Consider the following 16,176-nt stretch of genomic DNA (forward strand, 5'->3'; position numbering starts at 1 on the left):
TCAATGTTGTCAGTTGAACTCTTAACTGTTCCCGAGAAGTATGCTCAGAGGGAGAATAATAATATAATAATAATAATAATATAATATATCCCATTTAGCAGACGCTTTTGTCCAAAGCGACTTACAAGTCGGCTGGGGCCACTACTTTTTTTTTTACATATGGGTGGCCCTACCGGGAAACGAACCCACGACGCTTGGCGTTGCAAGCGCCATGCTCTACCGACTGAGCCACACAGGACCCAGGAGAGAAGTGAGCTGGTGTTATCTGTGTGCTGGGGAAAGTACTGTAAGTATACAGCCCAGAGCCCAGAGCCAAGAGCCCAGCCCAGAGCCCAGAGCCCAGAGCCAAGAGCCCAGCCCAGAGCCCAGAGCCAAGAGCCCAGAGCCAAGAGCCCAGAGCCCAGAGCCCAGATTCAAGCCAGGAGCCCAGAGCCCAGAGCCCAGAATCAAGCCCACAGCCCAGAGCCCAGAGCCCAGAGCCCAGAGCCCAGAGCCCAGAGCCAAGAGCCCAGCCCAGAGCCCAGAGCCAAGAGCCCAGCCCAGAGCCCAGAGCCCAGAGCCAAGAGCCCAGCCCAGAGCCCAGAGCCAAGAGCCCAGCCCAGAGCCCAGAGCCCAGAGCCCAGATTCAAGCCAGGAGCCCAGAGCCCAGAGCCCAGAATCAAGCCCACAGCCCAGAGCCCAGAGCCCAGAGCCCAGAGCCCAGAGCCCAGAGCCCAGCCCACAGCCCAGAGCCCAGAGCCCAGAGCCCAGAGCCCAGAGCCCAGAGCCCAGAGCCCAGAGCCCAGAATCAAGCCCGGAGCCCAGATCCAAGCCCAGAGCCCAGAGCTCAGAGCCCAGAGCCCAGCCCAGAGCCCAGAGCCCAGAGCCCAGAGCCCAGAGCCCAGCCCAGAGCCCAGAATCAAGCCCGGAGCCCAGATCCAAGCCCAGAGCCCAGAGCCCAGAGCCCAGCCCAGAGCCCAGAGCCCAGAGTCCAGCCCAGAGTTAAGCCCGGAGCCCAGCCCAGAGCCCAGAGCCCAGAGCCCAGCCCAGAGCCCAGAGCCCAGAGCCCAGAGCCCAGAGCCCAGCCCAGAGCCCAGAGTCCAGAGTCCAGCCTAGAGCCCAGAGTCCAGCCCGGAGCCCAGATCCAAGCCCAGAATCATCTTTTTTTGTCTAAATGTGCGGTGAAATGCTTTGTTATTGTTTCAACAGCTGATTACCCCTCTAAGGGACCATTACTGCCAGGGAGATGAGCCTGCTCGTCTGTGTGTTCTATCACAATGCTATGCCAGAGTATATCATGTTAGTGGTTACTCTGACTGGCAGTTAAGGGTGTGGTGAGACTGAAGTGTGTGTGTGTGTGTGTGTGTGTGTGTGTGTGTGTGTGTGTGTGTGTGTGTGTGTGTGTCAAATCAAATCAAATCAAATTTTATTTGTCACATACACATGGTTAGCAGATGTTAATGCGAGTGTAGCGAAATGCTTGTGCTTCTAGTTCCGACAATGCAGTAATAACCAACAAGTAATCTAGCTAACAATTCCAAAACTGCTACCTTATAGACACAAGTGTAAGGGGATAAAGAATATGTACATAAGGATATATGAATGAGTGATGGTACAGAGCAGCATAGGCAAGATACAGTAGATGGTATCGAGTACAGTATATACATATGAGATGAGTATGTAAACAAAGTGGCATAGTTAAAGTGGCTAGTGATACATGTATTACATAAAGATGCAGTAGGTGATATAGAGTACAGTATATACGTATACATATGAGATGAATAATGTAGGGTATGTAAACATTATATTAGGTAGCATTGTTTAAAGTGGCTAGTGATATATTTACATCATTTCCCAACCAATTCCCATTATTAAAGTGGCTGGAGTTGAGTCAGTGTCAGTGTGTTGGCAGCAGCCACTCAATGTTAGTGGTGGCTGTTTAACAGTGATGGCCTTTAGATAGAAGCTGTTTTCAGTCTCTCGGTCCCAGCTTTGATGCACCTGTACTGACCTCGCCTTCTGGATGATAGCGGGGTGAACAGGCAGTGGCTCGGGTGGTTGTTGTCCTTGATGACCTTTTTAGCCTTCCTGTGACATCGGTGTGTGTGTGTGTGTGTGTGTACCGTCTGTGTGTGTGTACTGTCTGTGTGTGTGTTCGTGTGTGTGCGTGTGTGTGTGTAGTGTGTGTGTGTGTGTGTATGTGTGTGTGTATGTGTGTACTGTCTGTGTCTGTGTGTGTGTGTGTGCGTGTGTGTGTGTATGTGTACTGTCAGAGCGTTAACTGTCACTGCTACATACTCTTACGACCCCCATTGCAGGCCATGTCAACGTTGTAACTCAGTAGTACGTTGGAGTGAAGTCCTTATTGAAACATGAGACAGGAAGCAGAGTCCTATTGTTATGGAGATGATCCAACAAACATATCCTTATTTCATGTGCTCAACTCATTCAGTTAGTCATTAAATATAGGGATTTCATCTGTTTGTTTTTTTGTGTGACAGAGACACTGTTCCGTTTGATTTACTCCAGCTGTTGACGAAACCTCAGAACTCTGTTCTCCTGGAACTGTCCCCGAATTCCCACCTGTCTTTGTTCAACTGTATTATTTACTGAAGTCTGAGTCATAGGGTCTGGCCTGGGGAGATATTTACTGTAGATTGAGTCATAGGGTCTGGCCTGGGGGATATTTACTGTAGATTGAGTCATAGGGTCTGGCCTGGGGGATATTTACTGTAGATTGAGTCATAGGGTCTGGCCTGGGGGATATTTACTGTAGATTGAGTCATAGGGTCTGGCCTGGGGGATATTTACTGTAGATTGAGTCATAGGGTCTGGCCTGGGGGGGATATTTACTGTAGATTGAGTCATAGGGTCTGGCCTGGGGGGGATATTTACTGTAGATTGAGTCATAGGGTCTGGCCTGGGGATATTTACTGTAGTCTGAGTCATAGGGTCTGGCCTGGGGAGATATTTACTGTAATTTGAGTCATAGGGTCTGGCCTGGGGGGGATATTTACTGTAGATTGAGTCATAGGGTCTGGCCTGGGGATATTTACTGTAGATTGAGTCATAGGGTCTGGCCTGGGGAGATATTTACTGTAGATTGAGTCATAGGGTCTGGCCTGGGGGGGATATTTACTGTAGATTGAGTCATAGGGTCTGGCCTGGGGGATATTTACTGTAGGCTGAGCCAGAGGAGGATGTAATTAGTTTCCTCTCTGTGGAACTGTTAACCCTTCACTTCCTGTGACGTGATGAAACATCCCCTTTTTAATGTTCAATTTGTCACAAAGGGACCTTTTCTTTTTAAATGTCTGTGTTCTAGAATGATAACTCTTGGCTCGCTTGTTATTTCATATATATCTTCACAAGGCAGCTCCTTTGTCCCCTTTGGCCTAGTTTAGACGGCCAGTTTATTTCCCCATAGTCCGCCTCATCATGCCTCCAGGATAGTTGTCACGCCCTGGCCATAGAGAGGCTTTTTATTCTCTAGTTTTGGTTAGGCCAGGGTGTGACTAAGGTGGGCATTCTATGTTCTTTTTTCTATGTTTTTTTTGTATTTCTTTGTTTTTGGCTGGGTATGGTTCTCGATCGGGGACAGCTGTCTGTCGTTGTCTCTGATTGAGAACCGTACTTAGGTAGCCGTTTCCCCACCTGTGTTTTGTGGGTAATTATTTTTGTGTGTGTGTGTGTGTGTGCGCGTGCATGCGCGTGTGCGTTTGTGTGTGTGTGTGTGTGTGTGCGTGTGCGTGTTCGTGCGTGTTTGTGTGCGTGTGCGTGTGCGTGTGCGTGTTCGTACGCGTGCTTGTTTGTGTGTGTGTGCGTGCGTGTGCGTGCGTGTGCGTGCACGTGCACGTTTGTGTGTGTGTGTGTGTGTGCGTGCGTGTGCATGTGCGTACGTGTGCGTGTGCGTGTGCGTACGTGTGCACGTGCGTGCGCGTGTGCATGTGCGTACGTGTGCGTGTGCGTGCGCGTGTGTGTGCGTGTGTGTGCGTGTGCGTGTGCGTGTTTGTGTGCACCTCGGTTTGTTGGGTCACGTTCATTGCTGTTTACCTATTTGTTTTGTTGGTTGTTTCGGTTTCATTAAAAGATGTGGAACTACATGTGCCCCGAGCCTTGGTCGATTTATGACGGGGAGTCATAGCGACCGTGACAATAGGAATTCTAACTGGCCTTGGCTGTAGGTGCCGACTGACTGCCTTACCAAGCAAAAAGGCAGTAACTGCTCATAGTGTGGAACTGAGAACAATGGCTTTTATTTACCTTTGGTTTCATAATAACTATATACAGTTACTGCTAACATGACCCCCATTTTCCCCAAAACACAATACACTAAGAGGTAGGATACTTGTCCACATGATTAAACATGTATTTGATGTAGCAAAAAAACTAATTTTCGACCAAATGAGCAATTACTGCCTTTTTGCTTAATAGGGCAGTACCATTTCACCTCATAAGTAATGATGATTTTGACCTCTTTGCTATCGTTCGCAGTTCTTGTACATTGTCTGTTGTTAAAATTAGATTGTATGTGTACAAAAAAATACAGACACGTAAAGAATTTGTCTTTATAGTTCATCTCTATTGCCCCTGAAGCTTGTAGTTCGCTACAGTACCAATAGAACAGTCAATGAACGACTCTGCTGCTTACTGAAATAGAATAATCACGATTCTTATTCTCTGCTGCCCCCTTCTGGTGAGATGAGGAAGTGCGACTGCATTAGACACTGATCAGACCAGCGAGGGAGGAAATTGATTACATAGTGCCAATCTTTTTTTTCCCCCTTTCAATTAAGTATTGATCTGCAGACTTCTCCTAACGTCTGACTTGACGCGTTTCCCTTCAATTGCGCTCCATCAATGCCATTGCCCAAAAAGACCATTTCAATGACTGAAACGGATTGACTCTTAAGCTCCCCAATACTGTTGCAGACACGGACACTGGATAGTGTAGCCTTCCAACACTGCTTTACCAGACCAATGTGCTGCAGTCAATGTCAGCAGTTCTGTGGTCGGCTGGGTAATGCAGGAGCAGTGTCTCCCAGTCAGCACCATGTACAGCACTAGCAGCATTACAGTATTGGGTAACAGTGTTGCGATAGAATGCCAAGAGGCTCTGCCCTACAGTATGTAAAAACTCACTGTATATACTGGACACCTATATAGTGCTCTACTTTTGAGTCCTACGACCACTATGAGTCATATGACCCCTATGACCCCTGTGATCCTTATGAGTCCTATGACCCCTATGACCCCTGTGATCCTTATGAGTCCTATGACCCCTATGACCCCTGCGATCCTTATGAGTCGTATGACCCCTATGACCCCTGTGATCCTTATGAGTCATATGACCCCTGTTACGAATCCCTTTTGGCCCGACAGTCTAGGGGGGATGGTAATGAGACTCGTAACATAACTCATGCAAATTATTATTGTGACAAAGGAAAAGTGTGAACGAAATAAGCACGACAACTGAAATCTACCGTCAAACTCTAGGTTTATTTATAAACACACGGTAATGGGGGGAGCAGGAAAAGGGGCTGAGCTGGACCCAAGGAAAGAAACAATAAGTATTCAAAAACACCCCTAAGCTAGACTAGCCTACTTTAACAACAGCTAACTAACTAACCAAAAATACAGTGGGTGGTCCGCCCAGTTCTAACTAGTGTATTTAACAAAGTTCACCTACGGGTAGTGTATGCCCATGGGCGACTTGTCTTGGTTTCCCCCTTTTCCACCAGCAATCAAACACAAACACCATAACCAAAAACAATACTCACAGGTGATGACAAAGTGCTATGAGGTGCTTAAACAAAAGAGAGGTTACGACACAAAGCGAGAGTGAAACACAGAGACCTACAGACATGGCATTTACAGAGAGATTGAGCTGAGCTGAGCTGGGCTGGGCTGAGCTCTAGAACAAACAAATGATGGGGTTTTTAAACCATGGGGAAGGAACTGTGATAGGTTTAGGAAATATGAGGAGGTGTGTCTTCTGATTGATGATTGATTGGGGAGTGATGATTTTCACCTGTGAGGGGAGAAGGAGAGAAAAGAAACACACACAGGATACACACACACACACAGGATAACTGTATCCGTAACACTCCCACCCTTAAAAGAGCAACCCTAGGGGTTGCGACTACAGTATTTCAATTAATACTCCCAACAAAGCAACAACCTTGCAAAACATGCAGAAATCATTTTCACACACGAGACAAAGCATCTGCCAACACATTATCAGAACCCTTTTTGTGGCGGATCTCCAAATTATAATTTTGTACAATCAGCGCCCAACGCATAAGGCGCTGGTTCTGGTTGTACATTCGGTGGAGAAAAACTAAGGGGTTATGGTCAGTATATACAATCACGGGTAGGGCACTGGAACCAATATATACTTCAAAGTATTGCAGAGCCAACAACAAAGCAAGAGCTTCTTGTTCTATTGTCGCATAGTTTGTTTGACATTTATTAAATTTACGTGAAAAATAACAAACGGGATGATCCACTCCACTCTTGTCCTGCTGCAGTAGAACAGCACCAGCACCTCTGGCACTAGCATCTACCTCAAGTTTGAACGGTTGTTCAAAATCAGGAGCAGCAAGTACAGGTGTACTACATAAGAGTGCTTTCGCTGATTCAAAAGCTCTCTTACAATCAGGGGACCACTCAAATGATCTAGCCGGACTAAGCAAATCGGTCAATGGAGCAACTACCGCAGAGAAATTTTTACAGAAGCTACGGTAGTAGCCAACCATCCCTAAAAAGCGGCGTAGCTCTCGTCTGGTGGTAGGTGCAGGGAATGCAGTTATAGCCAAGACCTTGGCATTAACAGGGCGCACCTGTCCATGGCCAACCTCTTTACCGAGATAGGTAACAGTAGCCTTCCCAAACTCGCACTTTGCCAAGTTCACGGTTAGAGAAGCAGCTGCCAACCGTTCACATACTACCCTTATCGAGTCAACATGATCTGACCACTCAGACGAATAAATCACTAGGTCATCAAGGTATGCACTACAATTAGGAACGCCAGCTAATACGGAGTTAACCAGTCGTTGGAAGGTGGCTGGTGCATTTCGCATCCCAAAAGCCATGACTGAGTACTGAAGGAAGTTGTCTGGGGTCACAAAGGCAGAAATCTCAGAAGCACGTGAAGTTAACGGAACCTGCCAGTAACCTTTTAAGAGGTCTAACTTAGTTACATACTTAGCAGCACCAATAGTGTCGATACAGTCGTCCAGTCGGGGTAACGGGAACGAATCTGGCATAGTGACAGAATTTACCTTTCGATAATCCGTACATAACCTGGACGTACCATCAGGTTTAGGAACCAAAATGCAAGGAGAACTCCAAGGGCTTGAACTTGGCTTAGCCAGGTCATTCTCCAACAAATATCTCACCTCATCCCTCATTATCTTCCTCTTGGAAGCGTTGATACGATATGGGTGTTGCTTGATAGGTGTAGCATTTCCAACATTAATGTCATGTTCCAACACATTTGTGCGAGTAGGAACGTCATTAAAGAGACATGGAAAACTGTGTAGTAGCCTCACAATATCATTGGCCTGTCCATCCGTTAAATGAACCAGACCGGATTGGATAGACAGCAGCATTTCTGAGTTGGGCAATCTAACACACTGCTGCTGAGTATTGCGCAACTCCAAGCCATCAACATCATCAATATGACAGTCCACTATCATAGCAGTAGTAGCAGAGGAGACAGCAGTACCTTCCTCTGTTTTTGAACTCTCTAACTGTGTGATGGGTCGGGTGTGGTAAGCTTTCAACATGTTAATGTGACACACACGAGATTGGCGTTGTCTATCAGGAGTTTGAAGCACATAGTCAGTTTCACTTATTTTCTTTTCAATTAAATAAGGACCCGAGAAACGAGCTGACAGTGAAGATCCTGGAACAGGTAATAACACCAGTACTTGGTCACCTGGCTGTAGAGCTTGGATAGGAAATTGGTACCTTGATCGCTTTGTACCACCCTAGGTAACCCGAATGTCGTGAAGAATTTTATTAAGGCTTTACTCACTACCGGGGCTGTAATCCTTCTCAGAGGAATGGCCTCGGGGTATCTTGTAGCCATACACATTATCGTTAACAAAAACTGGTTACCCGATTTTGTCTTCGGTAACGGTCCGACACAATCAACCACCACATGCTCGAATGGTTCACCTATGACAGGTATGGGACAAAGAGGAGCGGGAGGAATAACCTGATTTGGTTTTCCTATTATCTGACATGTGTGGCATGTCCGACAGAACTGAGCCACATCTTGTTTTAAACCCGGCCAAAAGAAATGTCGAAGGATCCGATCATAAGTTTTTGTGATTCCTAAATGACCAGACCACTGGTGATCATGAGCAAGGGATAACACATTTTGTCGAAAGGCTGTAGGAATTACTATTTGGTAAACAGCATTCCAATCTCCATCCGCGTCAACATGGGATTTCCATTTACGCATGAGGAGATTACCATCAATGAAGTAAGCCACGTTCTTCTTCTTTACATCTTCCAATGAGACAACACTAGAAAAACATTTAGCAAGCTTGTTGTCAACCTTTTGGTTAGCAATCAGCTGCTCACGAGTGACTGGTAACTGTATTGCATCAGCAATAAGTTCAACGTTCTTTGATTCTTTCCTAGGCTGTTTGTCAGAGGTGATCAGCTTCTCAGAGGTATCACACAATCCATCCTCTTGATCAACCTCTTTGAACAGAACAGTGTTCGACAAATCTATCTCATCACCCTCTTGTCGTGCCTGAGCACGAGTGACGGCACAAGCGGGGAACACATGTGGATAATTCTGTGCCAGCTCATTCGAGAGAGAGTGGTCACTTTTATCCAATACTTCCAATACGGGTACTACATTTCCTCCGGCAATATCGTTACCCATTATGAAGGTCACACCTTTCACTGGCAACATAGGGCGTACCCCCACTCTGAATATTCCACTGATTAACTCAGAGTGTACTTTCACAAAGTGCAATGGCACTGGGACAAAACCCATTTCAATACCCTGCACTAACACACTGGAACCACAGTATGTATCGTCAGACAAGGGCAACACATCAGACAATATAAACGACTGCGCCGCACCAGTATCTCTAAGGATTTTAACCGGTCGTTGAGACGCTTCGTCATTCGTTAGGGACACAAACCCCTCGAAAATGAATGGTTCATAACTGCGGTCGGGGACTGAGACTTTCAAACTACAGTTACCCTGAGGCACCTGTTTTGTTGCAGACCTCACAACCGTACGAATTAGAGCAACACCTGTTGGTGGCTTGGCACGAAGAGGCATCCCTTGTTTGCGTTTAAGCAGGAAGCAATCATTAATCATATGTCCTACTTTATGACAATAGAAACATGGACGCTCATTCTTCTGGCGTGCTTGACATACTACTGCTGGCCGACTAGGACTAAAGGTAGGAAACTCAGTGGCTCTACTCTCAGTTTGAGCCGAAAACACACTCTTGTGCGTCAACACAAACTCGTCTGCCAACACAGACGCTTCTGCCAGGGAGGATACTTTCTGTTCGTTTAGGTAAACTACAATGCGTTCGGGTAAGCAATTTTTAAACTCTTCCAACAAGATTAACTCCCGGAGAGAGTTGAAATCAGTTACCTTACTAGCAGCATGCCATTTATCAAACAGATTTCCCTTGTCTCTAGCAAATTCCACATAAGTCTTACTAGAAGACTTTCTATGAGACCTAAATCTCTGTCGGTATGCCTCAGGCACAAGCTCATAGGCACGGAGAACAGTAGCTTTGACCACTTCATAATTCAAACTGTCCTCCAGAGGTAGCGCTGACAAAACCTCTTGGGCTTTACCAGTTAATTTACACTGAAGTAATAGGCACCAAACCTCTTCAGGCCATTTCAATGCTACGGCTATACGCTCAAATACACAAAAATAGGAGTCAACCTCTGACTCTCTGAACAAAGGTACTAAGGCAATCTGCCTACTAATGTCAAACGTGTTTGAGGACACAGCAGGTGAGGACGGCTCACAAACAGGCACAGTAGGACCGGAGGCTAGCCTCGCTGTCTCTGCCTCAAGTTCCATCTGGCGCATTTTGAACTCCAACTGCCTTTGTTCTCTGTCTGCCTCAATTTTACACATCTCTAAATGCCGTTGTTCTCGTTCTTTTTCTGCCTCTATTTTACACATCTCCAACTGGAGAGTCTCTCGCCTAATTTGGGCTCTCTCTTCCACCTCCAGTTGGAACTGTGCTAAACAGACATCCCTCCTGGCATCACCATTTGACAGTGGGGAGAGTGGATCAAAATGGGACAATGTGGCTGGTGTTTTAGCCTCTCCCTCATTATCAGACACCAATGGTCTTACAGGAGCAGCAACATCCGCTACAGGGGTAGTAGGCTCAGGCAGCGGTAACACAAGCACCTGCTCTTCCAACAATACATTTAATACTATCCGTTTCACCTCCGCCTTAACTAAACTCTGCGGAATCGATACTGAATAATGGTCAGCCAAGGTCATTAAATCAACTCTACGACATTTGTCAAAAACCTCCCACGAAGGGTTATCCAAAAAAGATTTCAAATCAAAAGTAGTCATTTTTACACTACTTCACAAGTGCCAAAGAAAATAGCAAACACTAAGGCTACTTCAGCTATGACGCTCAACACTGAACTATACCACTACAACAATCTACATGAGCGGCATGGGTGTCAGTTATGACATATCCCGGATGAGCCCCCACTTATGTTACGAATCCCTTTTGGCCCGACAGTCTAGGGGGGATGGTAATGAGACTCGTAACATAACTCATGCAAATTATTATTGTGACAAAGGAAAAGTGTGAACGAAATAAGCACGACAACTGAAATCTACCGTCAAACTCTAGGTTTATTTATAAACACACGGTAATGGGGGGAGCAGGAAAAGGGGCTGGGCTGGACCCAAGGAAAGAAACAATAAGTATTCAAAAACACCCCTAAGCTAGACTAGCCTACTTTAACAACAGCTAACTAACTAACCAAAAATACAGTGGGTGGTCCGCCCAGTTCTAACTAGTGTATTTAACAAAGTTCACCTACGGGTAGTGTATGCCCATGGGCGACTTGTCTTGGTTTCCCCCTTTTCCACCAGTAATCAAACACAAACACCATAACCAAAAACAATACTCACAGGTGATGACAAAGTGCTATGAGGTGCTTAAACAAAAGAGAGGTTACGACACAAAGCGAGAGTGAAACACAGAGACCTACAGACATGGCATTTACAGAGAGATTGAGCTGAGCTGAGCTGGGCTGGGCTGAGCTCTAGAACAAACAAATGATGGGGTTTTTAAACCATGGGGAAGGAACTGTGATAGGTTTAGGAAATATGAGGAGGTGTGTCTTCTGATTGATGATTGATTGGGGAGTGATGATTTTCACCTGTGAGGGGAGAAGGAGAGAAAAGAAACACACACAGGATACACACACACACACAGGATAACTGTATCCGTAACAACCCCTATGACCCCTGTGATCCTTATGAGTCATATGACCCCTATGACCCCTGTGATCCTTATGAGTCCTATGACCTCTATGACCCCTGTGATCCTTATGAGTCATATGACCCCTATGACCCATGTGATCCTTATGAGTCATATGACCCCTATGACCCCTGTGATCCTTATGAGTCATATGACCCCTATGACCCCTGTGATCCTTATGAGTCATATGACCCCTATGACCCATGTGATCCTTATGACCCCTATGACCCCTATGACCCCTGTGATCCTTATGAGTCCTATGACCCCTATGACCCATGTGATCCTTATGAGTCCTATGACCCCTATGACCCCTGTGATCCTTATGAGTCATATGACCCCTATGACCCCTGCGATCCTTATGAGTTGTATGACCCCTATGACCCCTGTGATCCTTATGAGTCATATGACCCCTATGACCCCTGTGATCCTTATGAGTCCTATGACCCCTATGAGCCCTATGACCCCTGTGATCGTTATGAGTAATATGAATCACATGACCCCTATGACCCCTATGATCCCTATGAGTCCTATGAATCACATAATAGAGTAGGAAAAACAGGTAATAATAGAAGTAATAATAAATACACAATGAGTCCTGAGTAAAGATAACATGGCTATATACAGGGGTACCAGTACTGAGATAATGAGTAATGATAACATGGCTATATACAGGGGTACCAGTACTGAGATAATGAGTAATGACAACATGGCTATATACAGGGGTACCAGTACTGAGATAATGAGTAATGACAACATGGCTATATACAGGGGTACCAGTACTGAGATAATGAGTAATGACAACATGGCTATATACAGGGGTACCAGTACTGAGATAATGAGTAATGATAACATGGCTATATACAGGGGTACCAGTACTGAGATAATGAGTAATGATAACATGGCTATATACAGGGGTACCAGTACTGAGATAATGAGTAATGACAACATGGCTATATACAGGGGTACCAGTACTGAGATAATGAGTAATGACAACATGGCTATATACAGGGGTACCAGTACTGAGATAATGAGTAATGACAACATGGCTATATACAGGGGTACCAGTACTGAGATAATGAGTAATGACAACATGGCTATATACAGGGGTACCAGTACTGAGATAATGAGTAATGATAACATGGCTATATACAGGGGTACCAGTACTGAGATAATGAGTAATGATAACATGGCTATATACAGGGGTACCAGTACTGAGATAATGAGTAATGACAACATGGCTATATACAGGGGTACCAGTACTGAGATAATGAGTAATGACAACATGGCTATATACAGGGGTACCAGTACTGAGATAATGAGTAATGATAACATGGCTATATACAGGGGTACCAGTACTGAGATAATGAGTAATGATAACATGGCTATATACAGGGGTACCAGTACTGAGATAATGAGTAATGACAACATGGCTATATACAGGGGTACCAGTACTGAAATAATGAGTAATGACAACATGGCTATATACAGGGGTACCAGCACTGAGATAATGAGTAATGACAACATGGCTACACAATATACAGGGGTACCAGTACTGAAATAATGAGTAATGACAACATGGCTATATACAGGGGTACCAGCACTGAGATAATGAGTAATGACAACATGGCTACACAATATACAGGGGTACCAGTACTGAGATAATGAGTAATGATAACATGGCTATGCAGTATACAGGGTACCAGTACTGAGATAATGAGTAATGACAACATGGCTATATACAGGGGTACCAGCACTGAGATAATGAGTAATGATAACATGGCTATATACAGGGGTACCAGCACTGAGATAATGAGTAATGATAACATGGCTATATACAGGGGTACCAGCACTGAGATAATGAGTAATGATAACATGGCTATATACAGGGGTACCAGCACTGAGATAATGAGTAATGACAACGTGGCTATATACAGGGGTACCAGCACTGAGATAATGAGTAATGATAACATGGCTATGCAGTATACAGGGTACCAGTACTGAGATAATGAGTAATGACAACATGGCTATATACAGGGGTACCAGTACTGAGATAATGAGTAATGATAACATGGCTATATACAGGGGTACCAGCACTGAGATAATGAGTAATGATAACATGGCTATATACAGGGGTACCAGCACTGAGATAATGAGTAATGATAACATGGCTATATACAGGGGTACCAGCACTGAGATAATGAGTAATGATAACATGGCTATACAATATACAGGGGTACCAGCACTGAGATAATGAGTAATGATAACATGGCTATATACAGGGGTACCAGTACTGAGATAATGTGTAATGATAACATGGCTATATACAGGGGTACCAGTACTGAGATAATGAGTAATGATAACATGGCTATACAGTATACAGGGTACCAGTACTGAGATAATGAGTAATGATAACATGGCTATACAGTAGACAGGGGTACCAGTACTGAGATAATGAGTAATGATAACATGGCTATGCAGTATACAGGGGTACCAGTACTGAGATAATGAGTAATGATAACATTGCTATACAGTATACATGGTACCAGTACTGAGATAATGAGTATTGATAACATGGCTATATACAGGGGTACCAGTACTGAGATAATGAGTAATGACAACATGGCTACACAATATACAGGGGTACCAGTACTGAGATAATGAGTAATGACAACATGGCTATACAGTAGACAGGGGTACCAGTACTGAGATAATGAGTAATGACAACATGGCTATACAGTAGACAGGGTACCAGTACTGAGATAATGAGTAATGATAACATGGCTATATTCACAGGGTACCAGTATTGAGTTAATGTGCAGGGGTACTAGGTAATAACTTGGCTGTATACAGGGTACCAGTACTGAGTTAACATGCAGGGGTACTAAGTAATAACTTGGCTGTATACAGGGGGTACCAGTAAGGAAACGAGGTAATTGAGGTAGATATGTACAGTGCATTCTGACATGATTCAGACCCCTGGACTTTTTCCATATTTTGTTACGTTACTGCCTTATTCTAGAATTGAATAAGAAAATTTGAAAAAAATTCATCAATCTACATCTACAATACCCCATATTGATAAAGCGAAAACAAGACTCTTCTTAGAACTATCTGCCCGGACCAACTGAGCAATCGGGGGAGAAAGGCCTTGGTCAGGGAGGTGACCAAGAACCCGATGGTCACACTGACAGAGCTCCAGAGTTCCTCTGTGGAGATGAGAGAGGCTTCCAGAAGGACAACCACCTCTGCACCAGTCCACCAATCAGGGCTTTGTGGTAGAGTGACCAGACGGAAGCAACTTCTCAGTAAAATGCACATGACAGCCCACTTTGAGTTGGTCAAAATGGCACCTTAAGGGATGGGTAGCGTCAAGAAGTTAAGGACTCTCAGACAACGAGAAACAAGATTCTCTAGGTTTGAGATGCAACCAATTATTGAACTCTTTGTTCTTGAAACCTGGCACAGAGTCAAACACAGACAACACACCTCATTGGTTGAATGTAGTAAATGGACAAGTTTTATTGTTGCACAAAATGTACAAAATAACAAGCAAATGGACAGCTCACCCCTAGTCCCACCCCTAGTCCCACCCCTAGTCCCACCCCTAGTCCCACTCCTCCCGCCGTGTCATTCGCCAAGATTAGTTTTTTTTTTTTTTTTTTAAACCTATGACTCACTACAGCAAGTTCAATGGTCCAAGCCAAGCCATGGTATTTCTGAGAGAGACAACACACCCAATTTCAGCTTCACTGAACAATTAAAAATGAATAAAAACACCTTTTTATGTACACATTTTATGTTAGAACTTTACAACATGCCATCTATATATTTATACAGAATATGTTTGTACCACATACCCCTGTATAGAAAATATATTATGAGATCAACTGAAGTTAGACTAAGGTCTATAGACATGGAAAGTACAGCTCTGCATTTTTAAAATCTCCTTTTTCAACTTCTTTATTTTCAATACCCACTTTATCAACAACATTTTTTTTTATTTGCCTCATACTAAAAGAAGAAATGTCTCGTGGAACATAAGCACATTTGTTATTGTTGATGTGTATTCTATCCTGGAGGACCAGAGCTGGCCTTGCAGTTGCCTGATGAGAAAATACTCAGCTCGCTCACTTATTTACACTGCGACTCTATGAGTAATCTAATGACTGTGCCTGTGTACATGTGTGTGTTTATATATCCGCTTGTTAATGATAAGGTATTTGTCCCTCCCTGAAAGTCTCTGCCCTTCTCTTTATGCTTCAATAGAGTATTCCACCAAAAAAAATCCAAGATGGCACATCCAAGATTTCACAAGGTACAGAATATGGTTTACTGATGGCTGGTTGGCTATGTAGGGATTGGAGCAGTAGACTGTGATGTCCTGTAGCCTTTTGGACCCCCTAAAGATAGATATCTAGCAGTGGTACAAGGCTAGCAGTCAGTCACTATCTCCTTAACCCCCTAAAGATAGATATCTAGCAGTCAGTCACTATCTCCTTAACCCCCTAAAGATAGATATCTATCAGTCAGTCACTATCTCCTTAACCCCCTAAAGATAGAGATCTAGTAGTCAGTCACTATCTCCTTAACCCCCTAAAGATAGAGATCTAGGAGTCAGTCACTATCTCCTTAACCCCCTAAAGATAGATATCTAGCAGTCAGTCACTATCTCCTTAAC

At 44.5% G+C, this 16,176-nt stretch overlaps 2 protein-coding genes across 10 annotated transcripts in view; one reads left to right on the forward strand and one right to left on the reverse strand.

The window, feature by feature from the left end:
• Window positions 1-211: 211 nt before the first annotated feature.
• LOC135548999 (protein TsetseEP-like) lies at window positions 212-1,095 on the forward strand. The gene is made up of 2 exons (XM_064979071.1): window positions 212-492; window positions 558-1,095. The coding sequence occupies exons 1-2, from the start codon at window positions 212-214 to the stop codon at window positions 1,093-1,095; spliced, it is 819 nt and encodes a 272-aa protein (XP_064835143.1).
• Window positions 1,096-14,992: 13,897 nt separating this feature from the next.
• The window catches only part of LOC135549497 (CYFIP-related Rac1 interactor A-like), a 99,350-nt gene continuing 98,166 nt past the window's right edge, over window positions 14,993-16,176 (reverse strand). For all 9 annotated transcript variants that reach the window (XM_064979506.1, XM_064979501.1, XM_064979504.1 and 6 more), the window contains one exon: window positions 14,993-16,176. This exon is cut by the window's right edge and continues 1,537 nt beyond it. The gene's annotated coding sequence lies outside the window, so the exon portion shown is untranslated.

This window comes from Oncorhynchus masou, chromosome 12, assembly GCF_036934945.1.
Source record: "Oncorhynchus masou masou isolate Uvic2021 chromosome 12, UVic_Omas_1.1, whole genome shotgun sequence".
NCBI lineage: Eukaryota > Metazoa > Chordata > Actinopteri > Salmoniformes > Salmonidae > Oncorhynchus > Oncorhynchus masou.